Source organism: Lindgomyces ingoldianus, assembly GCF_010093535.1.
Source record: "Lindgomyces ingoldianus strain ATCC 200398 unplaced genomic scaffold BDR25scaffold_16, whole genome shotgun sequence".
In the NCBI taxonomy this organism is placed as follows: Eukaryota; Fungi; Ascomycota; class Dothideomycetes; order Pleosporales; family Lindgomycetaceae; genus Lindgomyces; species Lindgomyces ingoldianus.
Window position 1 is genome coordinate 460,239 of NW_022985177.1, and position 17,834 is coordinate 478,072.

The 17,834-nt window shown below is 45.8% G+C and overlaps 6 protein-coding genes across 6 annotated transcripts; 3 read left to right on the top strand and 3 right to left on the bottom strand.

Annotated features, from left to right (window-relative positions):
- The first annotated feature begins 1,114 nt into the window (after positions 1-1,114).
- On the top strand, positions 1,115-3,567 carry BDR25DRAFT_342976 (uncharacterized protein). The gene is made up of 3 exons (XM_033693783.1): positions 1,115-1,378; positions 1,447-2,265; positions 2,324-3,567. Exons 1-3 carry the CDS (start codon positions 1,141-1,143, stop codon positions 3,445-3,447), a joined length of 2,181 nt encoding a protein of 726 aa, XP_033547550.1. The 5' UTR covers positions 1,115-1,140; the 3' UTR covers positions 3,448-3,567.
- Positions 3,568-4,885: 1,318 nt separating this feature from the next.
- Positions 4,886-5,842, bottom strand: BDR25DRAFT_303728 (uncharacterized protein). The gene has a single exon (XM_033690065.1). It carries the CDS (start codon positions 5,696-5,698, stop codon positions 5,045-5,047), a length of 654 nt encoding a protein of 217 aa, XP_033547551.1. The 5' UTR covers positions 5,699-5,842; the 3' UTR covers positions 4,886-5,044.
- A 534-nt stretch (positions 5,843-6,376) lies between these two features.
- Positions 6,377-7,137, top strand: BDR25DRAFT_355179 (uncharacterized protein; the record flags this gene model as incomplete). Its single annotated transcript, XM_033695417.1, has 5 exons — positions 6,377-6,381; positions 6,434-6,449; positions 6,487-6,657; positions 6,692-7,039; positions 7,072-7,137. The coding sequence occupies 5 exons, from the start codon at positions 6,377-6,379 to the stop codon at positions 7,135-7,137; spliced, it is 606 nt and encodes a 201-aa protein (XP_033547552.1).
- Positions 7,138-9,048: 1,911 nt separating this feature from the next.
- BDR25DRAFT_225205 (cytochrome P450) lies at positions 9,049-9,693 on the bottom strand (the record flags this gene model as incomplete). Its single annotated transcript, XM_033685171.1, has 1 exon — positions 9,049-9,693. A coding segment is annotated over one exon (645 nt), but the record flags the coding sequence as incomplete, so codon positions are not given.
- A 1,230-nt stretch (positions 9,694-10,923) lies between these two features.
- Positions 10,924-11,952, top strand: BDR25DRAFT_314402 (alpha-D-mannose-specific plant lectin; the record flags this gene model as incomplete). The annotated part of the gene is made up of 1 exon (XM_033691447.1): positions 10,924-11,952. The coding sequence occupies one exon, from the start codon at positions 10,924-10,926 to the stop codon at positions 11,950-11,952; it is 1,029 nt and encodes a 342-aa protein (XP_033547554.1).
- A 3,119-nt stretch (positions 11,953-15,071) lies between these two features.
- BDR25DRAFT_334320 (uncharacterized protein) lies at positions 15,072-17,420 on the bottom strand (the record flags this gene model as incomplete). Its single annotated transcript, XM_033692918.1, has 7 exons — positions 16,891-17,420; positions 16,601-16,836; positions 16,397-16,544; positions 15,974-16,347; positions 15,869-15,900; positions 15,332-15,818; positions 15,072-15,269 (listed from the first exon to the last, which is right to left on the bottom strand). The coding sequence occupies exons 1-7, from the start codon at positions 17,342-17,344 to the stop codon at positions 15,072-15,074; spliced, it is 1,929 nt and encodes a 642-aa protein (XP_033547555.1). The 5' UTR covers positions 17,345-17,420.
- Between the last annotated feature and the right edge of the window lie 414 nt (positions 17,421-17,834).

Here is a 17,834-nt window from a genome sequence, read left to right on the forward strand (position 1 = left end):
CCTAAATACTTAGAGGAATAAAGGTATAGCAGAGGCTTGGTTAGAGTTAGAGCAGCTACAAAGAGCCTTTAGATATAGCTTTATTAGATAATTTAAAATAGAATAATTTAAGCACATTATTATACTACCCCCTTTTTTATAGGCTAATAGTCTCTATCTACAGTAGTTAGAGTATAGAAGTATTACTCTCTTCCCTCTATAGCATGTTATAAGTAGTAAGGTCAGCAACTATAGCTTTTATAAGGCCGGATGTCCTAAAACAGGCCAGTATGGCCTCACCTGGCCTGTTTGGAGGTCGCATGACCTGTGCTTCACACATAAGCATGAATCCTGACAAGCGAGGCTTGGCAGCGATTCGTCTCTCTTACAATACACTCCTATCTTTCTCCGAAACCTTGCTCTTAGTGCTATCCGTGCTATCTACTATCCTATCTTTACAGCTTTAAAGAAGCTTTTTTAAGTGTACTTAAAACTTAAGTTTAGTACTTATAAGCTAAGCTATTTTTTTAAAGGTAAAAAAGCTATTTTAATTTAAATATAAATCTTTTAATAGTTACCTACACTAATAAAGTATGCTTTAAAAGGTTAACAATACTAACTAGAGGATTCTTAAGACTTGTAAAGGCTTCCTAGAAACCTTGGAATTATACATTTAAACAGTATAGGTGGAATACGCTTGGTACTCAACATTGCTAGAATAGGGTGTACAACGACATCCTTCCTATAGAACTGTTGCGATTCTTGCATGGGCTGAGATCTTTCAATGCGCCCTGTTCAGCCACGTGCGGCCACCACGCTAAAAGCCACACTAGCCTTCCGCGTGATGGTCACCATCGAAGACACATCCATGGATTATGTTCAGCTGTCGTTGGAAATAGCATAGCGCGCGGGGGGCTAGGCCTGGTAAAACTTCTATTCGACGCCTTAAGACAGACTTGTTCCTAGCCCATCCTAGGGATAATAGTAGCGGCACTGAGGGGCCGACAGTAGAAGAAGAGGTGCAATGAAGAAGAGTGAGTAACGCAAGGCTGAGATTCAGCCTCATTGTGAGGCCACCTATATTTATAGAGGCTCCCATCTCATGCCTTGAATCCTGTCTGCTCTTTGCGCCTGTCGCGTTTCCTTCTGTCCTACCTAGCGATGGCGGACGCTGAAATTGCAATGCAGCATGTTAATATCCCGCAGCCTTATCCGAGACGAAAAAGGTCTTCAATTAACAGAGGCGACGAAATTCAAAGAGTAGGTGATGAGAGAATCGATCGGTGGTCTGGGAATAACAACGGGGGTTATGGATACTACCTCGAGGCTCAGAAGCAAGATGCTTTTGTAGAAGAGAGGCCCCAGGCGAGCTCCAGGAGCTCTTTTGCCGGGCAAAGTGGTAGGTTCACCCCACCACTGTGTGGCTTGATGGATTCAGGCTGACGGTAGACTTCATTTTAACTTCAGGTGACGAAGATCTCATCCCAATCTCAACCCCTCCGGGCCACCCTTCCCTCGACGCCAGACCCTTCATTCTGAAAAAGTGGTGCCTTATCATCATCCTTGTGTTCAACCTCTTAGCTCTCATCGGTGTCTGCCTTCTCCTATGGCGTTCCGACAACAAGAAGCAATTCCATACTTCATACATCAACATCCATTTTATGGTGCGATATGCGCCCAGTATCCTGGGTACAGTAACAACAATCGCGGGCCGAAGCATAACCTACGCGTTCTCGAGGCTTGATCCGTATATTGCCATGGCGGATCAAAAAGGCGAGAAGCCAGGCCGACATGGAAAGGCATCAAGGACGGTGGGGTCCGCCTTTCTTCCTCCACTAGGCCAGCTCGGGTTTGCAGTAATTTCGAGGAACGGGCTGCGCGTGATGCTTTTGGTCAATGGGATATACGTTGGCTTCTTTGTCACCGGCCTCAAAGCGGGCTTTCTTTCGTCACGCGAGACGTCCAGTGGTTGGATCGTCACGGTCCATCCAATCTTCTCGATGGTTTTGATTGTCGTGTATCTCTTGAACGAGGTCGTCTTGCTTTGGATTTACTTTTATCTGAGGAACAGGAACACGGGCCTGAAGTGGGATCCCACAACGCTCGCGGATCAAATTGCCCTTTTTCATGGCTCCAATATCCTAGAGGACTTTGCTAGTCTGGAAGAAGAGTACAATACGTTCGGCGGCAGGCTGCTCCAAGGACGAGAGTATCGACTCGGGTACTGGCAAAAAGGCGCGAATAGAGATATCTGGTATGGTATCGGTCGGGTGACAAGGGCTAAGAGTGAGTGTGCCTCGTTTGTGTTGGAAACCGAAGGAGAGCTAACCTTACCATCCTACAGCCAAGGAGGCATCTTCGGCGACAACTCGAACGTACGACCAAGGTACTACTCCGCCCACGGAACAGAACCAAATCACAAACTGTAGAGATGGTCAACACAGGCCCGCCTGCGACTGCCGGCAGTCGTACTATCGACCCCGTACTCCCTACTTTACCAGCTCTGTAGTGAACGGATGGGTCGTAATAATCTGGATGCCAATCATCCTCGCTGCTCTGATTGCATGCATAGTAGGCCTTGTACAACGAGTAGAGAAAACCGGATTCAGCCTCGAGAACAATTGGTATCGCATCTTCTCCCACAACGACACCATCCCAACAGCACCGGTCAACGTCACCTATGATCCGTCCGCGTCGAGGTTCGACATAATTGGCTCATTTCACCCCAATGCCGCGAACGACCTCGGCCTCTATATAGTCGTATTCCGCACCCTGTTTGTCGTCATTGCGTCCTTGTTCGCGGTTGGTGTGATGGAGAACATCGACCTCTCGATCCGATTCAGTCAGCCATTCGCCAACATGTACAGGAATGACGCTTCGGCTTCCCAGAGCCTCTTGCTGAATTACTTGTGGGGCATACCGGGCGCAGTCACCATCGAAGCGTTGAAGAATCGACACTGGAAAGTGGCCTGGTTTTCCCTTCTCAACCTCATCTCTCCTTTTTTCCCCATCCTTGTCGGTGGCCTTTTCACCATGACGAATACTGGAGCGAGAATCTTGTTCAAAGTCGACGAATCGTCGTTTTATCTCGTATTTGGGTATCTCGTCACATACGCCTTGAGTGTGCCGCTTGTGTGGCCAAGGACGAACAGGCGCCTGCCGAGATTCTGTAGGAGTATTGCGGATGTTATGTCCCTCTTTTACGCAAGTGTTCTTATGACGAACCCGGCTTTAGATATTTCGGGAAAGGACGTCGAGCAGAGACATCTAGAATCGAGATTGTTTCTTCAAGAGGAGCGCTTTCAGATGGGAATCTTTACTGGGGTGGACGGGGCAAAGCATTTTGGCATGGATTATGCGGAGTTAGGTGGGCCTGGAAGCAAGAGGCAACACGTTGTGAAAGTTGGGAAATTGCAGAAGGAAGGGAATAAATACCGAGTGAACGAAGAAAGGGACGGAAGTGCGTAACTACTGTGGCTTATATCGAGATATGATAACCCAACCGCAGCGCCGACCGTTTTTCAGGCAATCTAATATACCGCCACTTGAACTTGCTAGTCGCAATACCAGCTACTAGCACGGCTTTCTTCTCTCCTAGCATAATATCGAATCTATTGTCGCTTAGTTTCATGTCTTGCTCGTCGCTTGTCACGAAGACTTTCTGTTTGGATTAACGGAGCTCTCCAAGCTCCAAAACCTACTCGTATTCAGGAGCTACTGCTGCCTGCTATAGTCATAAAACGCTTACCCTGCTTCCTAGCTCACTCCTCGCGTATATAAACCCTTAGGTACCCCCCTGTTGCAATGGATTAACCAAAGAAAAGCAAGTATAAATAACTTAGTAAAAGGTTACTCTATACTTATACTTTAGTAAAGAAAGAATAGATTTTAAAAGTTACTACTTAAGTAAGCTAGTAGTTATTTTTTAAAGCTTAATTTAAGGTCTCTTTTTATACGTAAAATTAAGCTTTAGAGGGGGGTAATGTAATAGTGTTTTATGCTACATCCTAGAGGCTAGTTCTCTTTTTAGGCCTAGGGCCTTACCTAAACCTTAGCAGGGGTATATCTTCCTCTAAAACAGCACCTCTGTGTAAGGGCAGGGCTCTGTACCACTGCGCTAATACAACTAAAAAGGTGCAAATAATTAACCAACAGTTATCTGCGTACAGACTAGTATATATACCTGTCGCGCGTAAGGACCCGAGTACAGGCCGCTTGCGGCCTTACGGTGCATTATCACCCTTTGCGAGGACCAGCGGCCTTACGGTGCATTATTACCCCTTGTGAGGACTAGTGGCCTGGCTGCAAGGACGGAGCTCTGTACCACTGCGCCAATACAACAAAAAAGGCGCGAATAATCAACCAACAGTTGATCTACGTACAGAATAGTATATATACCTGTCGCGCGTAAGGACCGTCGTCTTAGTGCATAGAGCTTACTCTTAGTGTAAGGACAGGGCTCCGCACCACTCCGCCATCACAATCAAAAAGGTGCAAATAATCAACCAACAGTTGATTCGCGTGCAGAATAGTATATATACCCGTCGCGCGTAAGGACCACCTCGGCCTTACACTTAGCGTCTGAGACTGTCTAGGACGTCACGCGATATGGTTTAGCGAGGCGGTCTTCCCTAAGGCCTTGTTAGAGATAGTTAGTTGTCAACTTCTTATAAGCCAACCTTTCCTTCAGGTATGTTTGTAACAGTGAGGTACTGACTTAACACTTATATAGTTGTGTTAACGTACTCTCTAGGGAACCAATTACAATGCGTGACAGGGTTGCCACTTTTAATTATTTTAAGTAGCATTTAATTGCTAAATAAGCCAGCAACTAGTGTTTAACAAATAGAATTAAACTATAGCTAGGATTAAACTATAGTACTAGGTATACAGGTAGAGGGGTAGAGCGAATCTCTAACATACTGTTGCTACTGATGAGAAAAAGAGTATAGGAATAACTACTATATACAATATGTTAAACCGTAAACACTTACGGTCTCATCTACTTCGATGTATCTACATAACCCTTCCAAGGCCACTCCCCAACAGATGCTCTGCAACATACCTAAGCATGTTCCGCTGAAATCCACTTGGTAGAAGTTACCGTATTGGAGTTGCCCGATTTGGATTTGAAAGTAATGGTATTGTCGGCGTTGATAACAATCGTCGTTACCCGTCCTTCATCCTCGGACCTCAAAATGTGCTGCTTGAACCCGGCCGTCGACTCATTATTGAACATGAGCTTACACATTACTTTTGATGCAATCTGTGCTGCCTTGGCTGCAGGAAGTAGCTGCGGATTCGACCCTTTCGCCGCATTGATAGCCGTCTTGATCAGCGCCGGCGCCGCCTTCTCAAGGAAATCGATGATGCTGCGGAAATTCTCCGGGTCCGAATACCACATCTTGAGCTCGTTTGGGCGCACCGAGGACGCTTGTTCGCTGTGGTACGTCACCATCCACCAGTCACGGCCCGTAGTGAATGCGCCGGTGTTATACTCGACCGTCATGGCCTCTGTGGAAAGCGTGCCGGGTGGGATGATCGACCAGTCGTATTGATTTTTGTAGACGTCGCTATATTTGTGAGAGACGCCGACGCCACTTATGGGGTAGGGGGTGTTGTTTTGAATTTTGACGAGGGCGGTGCGCTTGGTGAGGCAGAAGGCGAGGGGGAGGAAACAGAGGGCAAGAAGGAGCTGGGGGATCTTTGAGGAGCGCATGTTGCTGGTGCGGAGGTTGGATTGGTGGTTGCAGTAACGAAGAGAGAGGAGTAGTCGGATCGGGTGAGATGATTTTAGCAGTGAAGGTGGAATTGTGTTAGTATGCCGGATTTTGCGTGGCTTGAGGGCGTTGGGATATTTCTGAATGGAATGGTGAAGCCGTCAGGGACGACATCTGCCTTTTATACATCTATGAAATTGAGGTCTGGATAGTTAGTCTCATGCATTGACTAAGAGTCACATCTCAGTGAGGCTGCTCGCGCCTGAGGCTGGCTGTGGAAACATGAAAGCTGAACATCGCGTCGAGCGGTGAGGACCTGTGCGGTGCGGCTGTATATCCCTGTCACCTTCCTTTCTCATCGCGAAGGCCGGCAATCGTACATAGTACCCACTGCAAATTGCGTTTTCTCCTTCGATCTTCCTTTTTAAGTCTTGCGACCTTACCCAGTTTGTGAACAACTCTGTAATTATTAAGATGACTTTCAGCCTTTGCAGCTGTGAAAGATTTATTAGAACGGTTAGAGCTAAATGCCATGAGGAGATGCAAACTAGAATTTCAACTGTAGGTGTATTAGGCATAAAAGCTGCTGTTTCGCACAATTTGTTCCTTTTTACACAATTATATTGATTGCTACTGCCTCCCGTTCATCCACGCAGGGAGGAAGAAACACGGTCAATATGGAGTGCAGGCACAGCGGAGCTGTTATTTTAGGTGCGCTATGCGTGATGAGGTAGCGTGGGGAAGGATGAGGTGAGCTAAGATGTGGATTGGTGGAATTCTACTGTAGCTCGTAAGGAGGACACTAGGGGCCACGGTAGGGCCGACTGGAGGGCTTCTAGAAAGGCTACTCAAGCTTGGCATGCTGGCGGTGCAGGAGAAGGCTGGTACATGGGAGACATGTAACAGCATATCCTTCGACCTATCATATATCTCTAAGGAACCGAGGACAGCTTTGCGTGTCAGAAAGGTTCTCCCCTACATACTGCACGCAGAATGTGCATCTTTTCTATTTTCAATCTGCATCACCTTTTCGTTACGGCTCTCCATTGACTCCGGCTCGAGAATACGTTGGCCCAACCTGGGTGCACTTTGACGACTTTGCGAAAGTGATCTTTGAAATCTTGCTTGCCTGTCATAAAGGGTGTGCCACTCGTCAAACCTATACCACGAGCGACAATCCCTATCTCAATCCTTCTTGCTGGAGGCAATGGAGCGCTTGGAATGGCAATAACTGCGCCTCGCTGCACTGCCACAACAGTACAGCGAGGCCTTCAGTTGTCCACCTCTCAAGCTACAAGGAAAATTCGCCTTCGGTTGCTGCAGGTCAGCCTGACAGTGCAGTGCACGCAGTGCGCGACACACTGCAATTTAGCGTATGCAAAATCGACGGAATTCTTGGCGCTCTGTGAGATTTTTCTTCTCCTTTTCTCATATCTGATAAGAACGACGCAATATAAATCAATAAGAGTCCTATAGTATTTTCTCCCCTATCTGTAGAATCTTTCACTATCTTTGATTTTAATTAATATTGCGTAGTTGCTAAAATATACGGATTAAGAGGGTTGCTATTCTACTCCGCTCCAGTTTTAGAAGGCTCACTTGGCGTTTTTGCACAATTTTACAAATCTGCTCTTTACGGCAGCATCTCTTTCTAATATAAAATATAGACGTGAATATTCTATAGAGAACAGCTTATAGAGTTAGGGGTGTTTCTTTTTATTATGGAATATATTTGCATCGCTGAGATATGAAAGAAAATGTGGTTCGAGGAAAGGCAAGTCTCGCAGAGCGCCAAGAATTCCGTCGATTTTTGCCTTCGCTAAATAAATTAGCCGCCCCACCCCGAGTTGATCTTCTCCAAACTCTCCGCAAAACCAACGTTAGCACAGCAGGGTTCGTTCATAAGCCTACCACATCATAGTCGCTTCCAGAAGCGGTTGCGTGGTATAGCTCAACGTCCTCTCCTCCTGTATGCTCAGTTGCCCTGCTCGTTTCCTTCATTTGGCTGCCACGCCATTGGGCCTTCGAGACTTTATTCCTACCACCCGTACAAACTTCCCGCTGAGCAATGTGTCTCCTGCCACGCAGCAACACTGACGAGTTCTGTCTCACGAAGGACTTGGTAACCGATGATACAATCCCTCCCTATGTGATCTGTAAGCCAGAGGGCTCTACGATGGGACGCCAAATCAACCTTGGGCTAGGGTCTCATCATACTATACATATATCATACATAGCTCCTCGGACCCTCAGCACACAATACATCACTTCTTTCATAACTTATGCCCTCTGCAAGGTACAGAAGAGCATCAAAGTTGACTGAGACAATAGTCCCGGTTGTTTGCACTGGGCCTAATTGCATCATTATCGGAGAACCCGCTATTATTAGAGATGTGCAATCACTCATCACAGCTCACATGTGATGGTGCATTCGACCATATTGAGCGTGATGTGGATGCTGTTCTGTACCATTGGCGTGCTTCTATCGAAGAGCATGTCATGTGTCCTAAAGCTGTATGGCTCGACAATCAGAGTCTAGAACATATTCCACTTCCGGAAAACATTGCACTGTGGAATCTCGAAGAAAATGCTGAAATGTAGGTATATTGCTAGCGAATTGGCTGTGGCTACCTAATTAGATATCTCACTGTTCGACTAGAAAATGTTGGATCTTAGAAGTTTCACTTGTAATGCTAGGCAACTCTGAACTGAAGTCGACTCTGACGGGTGACGTCGCTAGTGCTTTCCATTCCCGCAACGACTCGCAGCCCCTTCAAGACTCTATTCTTAGAGGCCTCCCATATATGCTAGCTTGTATCTTGGAATCACTTAGATATCGTCCTCCTCTTCACCTTCTCCGGAACAAGGTTAGCTTCTATTCGCATATAATATTGCGAGGCTATAGAGTCCCAGCTAGTGAGGTGGTAAACCTGAGTTACAGTGCTTGTATAAAGGGAGCTTGTGTCTGGGAGATGTTAGATTCATTCCAGCCTGTGCGGTGGCTGACCGAAGACGAAGACAGACTCACGGTTATGAAGGAAGACTTAGGCATGATCTGGGGCACAGGTCTGTCACAGTATGACAGAGGCGATATTGCTTGCATGTATCTACGTAAGGTCTTATACAAGGTGTGCTGTTCCCACATTAGATATAAGCCTTCATAACAACCTTTAGATGCTTAAACAATCCATCACAGAGATACGTTTCGGGAATATGAGCTGAAGGTCTTATTAGAATGTTTGCAACGCAGGTAAGAACGATTTAGGATTTGGAGGAATATAGATATTGTATGCTCCTGCAGCCCCGAGGCACGATCCTAGATGATAGGCATATTGTGGAAAGAACACTATCACACCGGAGCTACCAACGAGTGTTTTGTTAGTAAAACACGGCATGGACACCCACCAGCAGGGTGCGCACCCGACCTCGATGTTTGATAAGCTCTCTCTCCCATCACCGCTTTTCCAACTTCTGCTTTTAGACCCAGTAGCAGCGCTAGCTTCGAAATAATTCCTTTGTTCTTTAGTTGCATCAAGTCCCACTCACCGTACGCCGGCACAATATCAAACGTCCTTGCCGTTAAGATCTGAACAATGCACATGTCGTTGTGAGCCAGAGCTTGGCCAATGCAGTTCCTTGGTCCTTGCTCAAAGGGGCGGTAGGCACTGGAACTCTGAGAACTATTTAGGTCATGTCTAAGTTCAACAAGCCAATGCTCAGGAAGGAATTCATTGGGTCTTGTCCAAACTCGTGGGTTTCGATGAACAAAATGGTTCATGAGAGTTGTTGCCAAGCCTTCCGTGGGGTAGATATTGCCTAGTTTGTCGATAATCAATACTCCGGGGCGACCTTGGCGAAGCGAAGTTGCTGGAGGGTAGAGGCGGAGAGTGTCTTTAACGACCGCAATGGTGTATTTGCATTGGTTCAAAAGGGCAGGGCTTTCTTTCAAAAGCGTCCCAACATTGGTGTCAGAGCCGAAAACTACGTCATGCTCTTCTCCAGGGCTTCTAACGGGCTGTACTACGGGTCATACAAAGTGAACCGTAACGGTCACGCGATTAGTACGAACGTACCGAGTTTGTGAGCCGTACTGTACGTTTAATAATGCCCTAGGTGCAGTACGTAGTACAGACTATATTAACCTTTTAGAAAGGTTATAGTTATGGTAATTTTAAAAAAGTAAAAAGGCTCTAGTAAGTAGTAAGCATATAACGTACCTCACGGGATGCTATCTACACAGGTGTGTTAGTGTGAGAGCACTGTAATGCAGGAAGCATGAAGCGCAGAAGGGGGTACAGGATAGTATTGATAGACAAATCCTTAAGGAGACTTAAGGGTTTGTAAGAGGATATATATATATATATGTGCTGGGGCACGTGATGGGACGTCATGTGCCCAAGGCCGGGCCGAGGGCTCTCTGGAGAGAGTCCGAGGCATGTCCAAGTTAACCGTGACAGTTAGCTACTCTGCTAAGACCCTACTAAAACTATTCTAACATTATAATTGTCACGGTTAACTGGGACATGCCTCGGATAATGGTATGCGACATATACCTTTTTATATATATTTATATAACTAGCAGTAAGCTGTACTAATAATTATAAGATAGCTATTATATAATTTTTATATAAGTTAAAATAAGTAAATTTATAGTTGTAAGTAAGTTTACACACGCGCAGGGAAAATTGTTGTGTTGCTAAGGAATTCCACTGATTTTTGCACTAGATAGATTGCTAAGAATCTAGCAAATTTTGCACACGACAATAGAGACCCCGATATCGATGATTTAGCAGCGGCGTTACTACTACAACACCTCCCTTTGCGATAAGAGAACGGACCCAGAACTCATCTGATTCCTGCCTATTTTTCTGTCGCAAGAAAGAATGAGTCTACAAAGTAGTCCCTTCACAGTCACAGCCTCTAGTTGCTTTTTTCGTTATTTCTCTCGGCTTCCTTCAATAGGCAAACTCTGTGTTGAGATGCATCTCAGCTCTCTGCGGTATTCCTGAACCCTGCTCCTCTGTTTCACCTCTCCTCAGCTTCGAAAATAACGCGGAAGTTGCCGAGTTGGGCTCTCCTGATTTATGAACTCCATAAACACCCACCATGTCCCAGCTCGGTGGCATAGCTTCGCCAATTTAAGCAACTGAAACTACCTCTTTTCTCTATCTTCACAACGATTGCCATAAACCTCTCCATTATTCCTATCAAGCCCACTGAAGCAATGGGATGGCTGAAAAAGATTCGCGACTTGCCGTGGGAAAAGATCGATCCTACAAACAAAAACTCCGAGGTTCGCAAGGAGCTCCGCAAGATAGATGAGCACGTCTTCCAACCAACCTGGGATTTTCTTGGTGCCGCTGCTGTGTCTCCAATTGTCACAGCTTACATAGAATATTTGGAAGGGCAGGCCAAAGGCAAATACAAGCCTCTTCCCCAATGGCTTAAGCTCGTCCTGCATGAGCTCGGGTCCTACGACATTGACCTGAGCCGTGTCAGCTACGCAGAGGGCATCAACACACTCCAAGATAACAACGCTATTACCTTTGGTTACAACATCCACTTCCCCCAAGCCATTAACCTCGATAGGACCTCGCCATCCCGGGACGACGTCTGGTGGATCCTCCACGAACTCGAACACTGCGTCCAGTATCGGAAGCTGGGCGGAGTCGGCCCCTTCCTCGCCAAATATATCATCAATACCGCAGGCTCTTCCATCGGCGCTGTCTCCGCTGGCTCATGGGAGAAGTTCATCATCAAGACGCACAACGGCATGCAGATCGAGAAGGATGCGTCCAACAAGGCGGACAGCATCCTCGAAACCGTCATGGCCGAACTTGACCAGCTCGCACTCGGGCGGCCGACGGTGCTGGCGCGGAATCTCGGGGCGCGGATCGATTGTACCAACCAGACCATCTATGAGGGTGATTATCTCGAATCAGCGGATGGGAGGCATCAGTTCATTCTGCAGGGGGATGGGAATGTGGTGCTGTACGGGCCGAGCCATACGGTGATGTGGTCCAGCTCGACGGATGGGGTGGGACGTCCGCCGTACAGAATTGTAGCGCAAGACGATCGGAATGTTGTCCAGTATGATCGGGATAACAAGGCTATTTGGAGGACAGACACCAGGGAAGTGGGGCACACTGGCTGCCGGCTTCTCTTGCAGGATGATGGGAACCTTGTGTTGTATCAGCCTCGCGCAGAAGGTTCCGGGCTGGTGGCTATCTGGAATACCCATACTTCTACTTAAAACAGCGCATCAAGTTCATCAAACTCTACAGTAATGTACTCCGCATTCTAACTTAAACTTATGCCTGATATGTAAATACCAAGCACGTCACCCCGTCTTAAGCAAGACGAAGCTGGGAGCGGGCCATCCACACACACTGACCAGTGACGACAACGCAAACTAGGGACAACCATCCCCATTTCATTTCTTCTTTAAATACTGTAGCAAGATGGGAGGTAGAGCAACGGAGCACTGACGCCTTGGCTGCAGGAGGTCTGCTGAAAAGCAGAAGGCATTGAGTGGTCAGACAGAATAAATCTCAGTTGTACGAGCAGATAGTTGCCAAGTTTTCCCGAGGCCACACAAACTCAAGGTATGCCAAGGGCAAGCAACACATGTTTGGGCAGGCATAGGGTGAGGGTAGCTTTATTCGACAAGGCTTGAAAGAAGTCCAGCGAGTGAAAAAGCTGACACCAGTTTTGCCTACTACAGTCGTGATTTTGCTGTATTGAATCGTTCATTCACGCGGGGATATCATAATTGTATGAATCGCCGAAAGCGTCAATGTAGTGGGCTTCAAGTACCGACCTGCGTGGTGGAATTATTTAAACTTGCTTCCAACACCACATGCATATTAGACAGTGGATTTTTAATATATTAGCTGGATTCTGTAGTTTATATTAGTTCTTTTCATTAAATTTCAAATTCAAAGATGACTATGGCGGCGTTGCAGGGCAGAAATATTATCGCGGCTTCTCAGGTGCAATGCATGCACTGCGTAGAAATTAGGCGACTAGTAGGGAGGCTTTCATAATATTTAAGGTATATATAGTTTAATAGAGTAAAGAATAGCTGAATAGTGCAGTTAATATAAAAATTTAATAATGATAACATGTATACAGACTCTGGGTTCGTGCGAAGTCAAAGTATCGTAGATTCGTCCCAGCACGGTGGGGGGTCCCATCACGCAGGGGGGGGGAGGTTACATGGCTATCTTCCCATCTGCAGAAAGGAGCACAAATAAACTATAATAATATATTTACGTGGGTACTCAAATATCACTCATCCCTCGCCAGCGCTTTGGAATAAGACTAACTCAATTCCATGATGCCAATAGATTAGAGACTGGATATACCAATAAAAGCATCTATTGCGTACAGTACACAACATCCAAAACCGAAACTCGCAGGCCCCCATAGCAATAATGCTAACATAGATTCGGTAAAACAAGCCCGATTAACAGAACTTGAGCACGAGGAAAAACAATCAGCAGTTACTACATCAAGTTTAGAGGTGACACGGGAGCCACACCAGATTGAGGAAAGCCTTGATACGCAGAAACACCGTTAGTTATGAATTAAATTATAGTTTTATACATTATGTTTATAATACTAAAAAAAAAGCAGCTAGCTGAATAGAGTAGCGAGGTTACTAGTAGAATATGCTAACTAAAGTGTTACTAAGTGAACCTTAAAAAGATAGTAGCGAATTATAAAAGGTTAAAAAGCGGCATAATAAAGTAACACTTAAAGCATATAATATAATAGCCTTGCTAGAAGTAGAACTTATAATAATAGCTGTTAGCGTAAGTGCTTAAGTGTGAGAGGTATCGAGCAGGAAACACAGGTCACAGAGAGGGAATGCAGGATAGGGGGGTGTAACGAGAGTAAACCTTAGGGTCGGAGGCAGAGGTACGGAGGCCGAGGAGCCTATATACCCCGTGCCAAGCCCAGGGTAATCAGGGGTTGGATAGCTGTAACATAACCGTGACATTATAATGCTTCCAACTACTAAAGTAATTTTAATATATATATAAAGCAAGAATTCTTTTATAGAACTTTTATATTTATTATGTGAACTACTAGCTTAGTATATTAGTTACCTTTAATACTTTTATTAAATTAACTACCTAGTACTATTCTAGTTGTCCGTACGCAGCAGCAGCGTCACAGTCTGGATACGAGCGATCGCGCACGAGCAGGACCACGTATCTATGTCACATGATGCTCGTGCGCGAACCTCCGTGCGCGAACATCTAGATATCCCCCTTTTCCTCCGTACGGAGGAAAGACAAGAGCAATAGAACCAGAAACATGTTGCCCTCACCTTACCTACCTCGTACGCTGTGCACACCGTACACCACTCTTACTCTTGCTACTTAAGTGCTCATACTATAAGCAGCTAGCTGTCGGAGCCCATTCAACACTAGTAATAGTTACTATTTAGAATACTATCTGTTAGATAAATTTCTAGAGAACTAACCTAAGCTCTCTAGCTATACTCTTTTGTATCTACTAAAGTCTTCTAACTACTACGTTTTTACAAGCGGTTAGAGTTCTTAACTAGAACATACAGGTATAGTAGTTGCTAAATTAAAGTAGGTGTTAAGAACAAAGTCTAGAGAAAAAAAGTAGATATAACAATTAGCCTATAAAGCTACTGCTAAGGCTAACTCTATAAAAGAAATACACTAACCTAGGTTAATAAAAAACCTACTAAGGTACTAAATTATAAAACATTCTTGCTAGACTTTAAGTTACATAGTATTCTAAAATAAATATATACGTGTTTAAAAAGTAATAGTAAGTATATTATAGAATAGCAAGCATGGTTAAAGTAAACTCTTCTAGCTGCTTTTAAAGGTTGTAGTTATTATTAATTATTAACTATAGCGCAGCCTAGGTAAATTAATTTGCCTAATATTCTTCTTAACTAAAGTATAATAATCTCTTACTTTACACTTTTATTCCCTCCTTACTTACACCTCACAGTTACCGCCGCAGACCTGATGATTGTACACCCTCCACCACAGATACTAGTAACTATTCCTACCCTTCTCCCCAAATCACGGATTTTAGTCACCGTAACAAAGTCAAGCTGCAACGCCGCTTGGCAAGGTGAGATATCATAATAGTATTATCGACATGCTCGCATAGTGCTATTAATAGGCTTGTAACACAATTAATATGGCAGATTGCAGCGGTATACTCATATAATGGAAGCAATTTACTACAGATTTCAGCAATATGCACCATGTACTGTGGAAATAGTTTACCGCAGTTGCAGCAATAAGCTCTATACCCCTGAGCACCAGCCCATTAAATCAACTCGCTTACCACCTTGGTTATACTTAGCACGAATTAGACAACATTCATATCCTCACCAACAGCACTTTCATCAGTGTGCTCTCTCTCATACAGCTTCTCTGGCTCAACTTTTCTCTGAATAATGTATCGATTAAAGAAGTACGGGATCTGTCGAAGTCCATAGGCAGCATGAACGTGAGTAGGCACCGAGAAGATTTGATCGAGTTCCTCGAGGGTCTTTCCCTTGGTTTCCTAAATTCAAGATTGGCTCAGGCTTCTAGCGAAGCTTTTTGAAAAAGGTAATTAAGACTTACTGGAAGGAACAACAGCACTAAAACCCAACCCACGAGGTTCCAGGCAGCATACCAGCCGAAAGCCCCCTGGGGTTTGAAGGCTGCAAGTAAACTGGGCCAAGTGATAGAAAGTATGAAATTGAAGAACCATGTCGTCGCTGTCGCAAGAGACATACCAATTGTCCTGACATATAATGGATATGCTTCTGCTGAATACGTAAACGGAACCGGCCCTTCACCAGGGGAGTACACAATTCCAAACAGGTAGATGCCGAGGGCGACGCATCCTACATGAGCCTTCGATGTTTCTGGGATGTAGAACGAGAATCCGGTAAAAAGCAGGAAGATTGCCATAAGCGGGAAGGTTGTGAGGAGGAGGTTACGGCGGCCGAATGTATCGATGGTGTACACGGCTGGTAGGGCAAAGAGGAAGTTGATGACCCCGAAGCCGAGGGAAGCACCTAGGGCGGATTGTTCGCTGAAGCCAGAATCGACAAAGATAGAGGAACTGAAGTAGGTGTTAGACTATACAAGGGAGTGATCAGAAATATCACCTACCTGTAGTAAGCGATTACGTTCACACCGCAGAACTACATACTTAATCAGCAGCCGACAGGGTAAATTATACCGAGTGCGAGTAGGGCGGTGGAAAGGATCACATACTTGTTGCATAAACATAACAATCTCACTCGCCAACATAGCTCTCCTGTTTCTAGGCACTGTGTACAGCTCTTTGATCTTATTCTGACCAATCTTCATGTTTTCCTCGGCCTTCAGTAGCTCGGCCATGTAGAAAAGATCCCTGGCAGCTTGTATCTTCTTGTATCTCAGTTTACACATGGCGTGGTAAGCAGAAGCATGTCTACCCTTGGACATGTACCAACGAGGAGACTCCGGGCAGAGAAATACGAAGCAGCATACGATGACAGCCGGCAACATGGCGGACGCCATCATGATGCGCCAGTTGAGGCCAGTAATGTTGGGCTTGTCGGGGACGCCGTAGAAGGCAAGATCGGCCGCATAGCCGACCATTATACCTGGAACTGTTAGTTTGTATAGGGTGGGTAAGATTGTGAAGAGGCTTACCAAAAGCAGTCCACATCTGCCACTGCATCACTAAAGCACCACGGATGGCAGGGGGGGTGCATTCGGCAGCGTAGATCGGAACAGTCGCGGATTTAGGACCGATGCCAAAGCCTAGGGCAAATCGGGCGATGAACATGTGCCACCACGTCTAGCTTCTCATAAGTCGGAGGAAGTGGATGCACCCCAGACGACAGATGCACTTACGTTGACAAACCCCTGCCAAAAGCAGGCTACAGCACTAAAAAGACATGTAATGAAGATCGTTCCTCTTCGTCCAAACCAGTTATTGAACGGAGTAGTGAGCCAGCACCCAATGAATGCACAGCACATGTACGGGGCGCTATTCACTAGGCCGGAGAGCCATGTGGACCGTTGATCATCTCCACCGATACCAAATTGGCCCAGATAGAATAGCTGGGCGCCATTGACGACAGTTTCATCTACGAAAATGTCAGTACAAGATTATAAGTGAGTACGAGATATCATAAACTGACCCATTCCCTGCACAGCCGCACAAGTTGAGCAAAGGATGATAACGAGATACAGTGTCCACGGCTGGCTCCACCTATGATTGATTTCCTTACTAAGTATTTCATACTCTTCATCTGTAACACCCATCTCCTTGCAATGGGTCAAATTCTCCGGGTCTCGGGCAAGCATGGCTCCAATCTCGATGGCTCGGACGTCTTCTTTTTCAGCAAGGGAGTGCTCGTAGGCATATGCCCGGCCCATCTTTCGAAGCTCATCATAGCTGTAACCTTGGAGAGGGTTTGCAAGTTTGGCGTTGATATTTCGGCGAGCACGCTCGACTGCTGAGGCAGCGACAGAGGGCCGATGCGTAGTGCTTGTGCCGACAGAGCGGCACTGCTCCTTGTGGGGTTTGTCTTCAAAGTGAGAGTCTGAGGAGTGTTCCCGCTTTTCTACGGGCTCGGTTTCGTTGGTCGACATTATGATTGAGCTATGAAGTCTTACCAATTGGAAAGAATCTTGACTTCGAGTATCACCTTTTGTCCTTAGTTCCTTGTCAGAAGGTCGAAAGTATGTGAAGTATTTAACTTTTCAAAGCAATATGTTAGCATTCGATCACACGCGAGACATACACTGTTAATAAGTGCTCTCCCAGCCGCTGACGCCTGGGAGTCCGCCTTGCCCTTGCCCTTCGCCTGGTAGAAGCCAATCCCTATTGTTAGGCCACCCGCTTCCGCTACCAAGAACTAAACTTGCCCCACCATTCTGTAGATCCACGGTCTTAACTGCTATAACCGGCTACGCAGTAGCTGCAGGGTGACATCAATCAAATTAGGCCCAAGCGGGTTTCCCTGCGCTGTTTAGGTTCACGCATTTAACATGTATCAGCATATGAGATTGCTCACTATTACAACAGGGCCGAGAATGTATAATTGAAATTTGACTATTCTAAGTTATTGCCGGTGTGAAG

Excerpts from the sequence above, each read along its gene's own strand:
- BDR25DRAFT_342976 (XM_033693783.1), top strand. The coding sequence starts at position 1,141 with ATGGCGGACGCTGAAATTGCAATGCAGCATGTTAATATCCCGCAGCCT. Across the intron at positions 1,379-1,446 it reads CTCTTTTGCCGGGCAAAGTG|GTGACGAAGATCTCATCCCA; the intron begins GTAGGTTCACCC and ends TTTTAACTTCAG. Across the intron at positions 2,266-2,323 it reads TCGGGTGACAAGGGCTAAGA|CCAAGGAGGCATCTTCGGCG; the intron begins GTGAGTGTGCCT and ends ACCATCCTACAG.
- BDR25DRAFT_303728 (XM_033690065.1), bottom strand. The coding sequence starts at position 5,698 with ATGCGCTCCTCAAAGATCCCCCAGCTCCTTCTTGCCCTCTGTTTCCTC.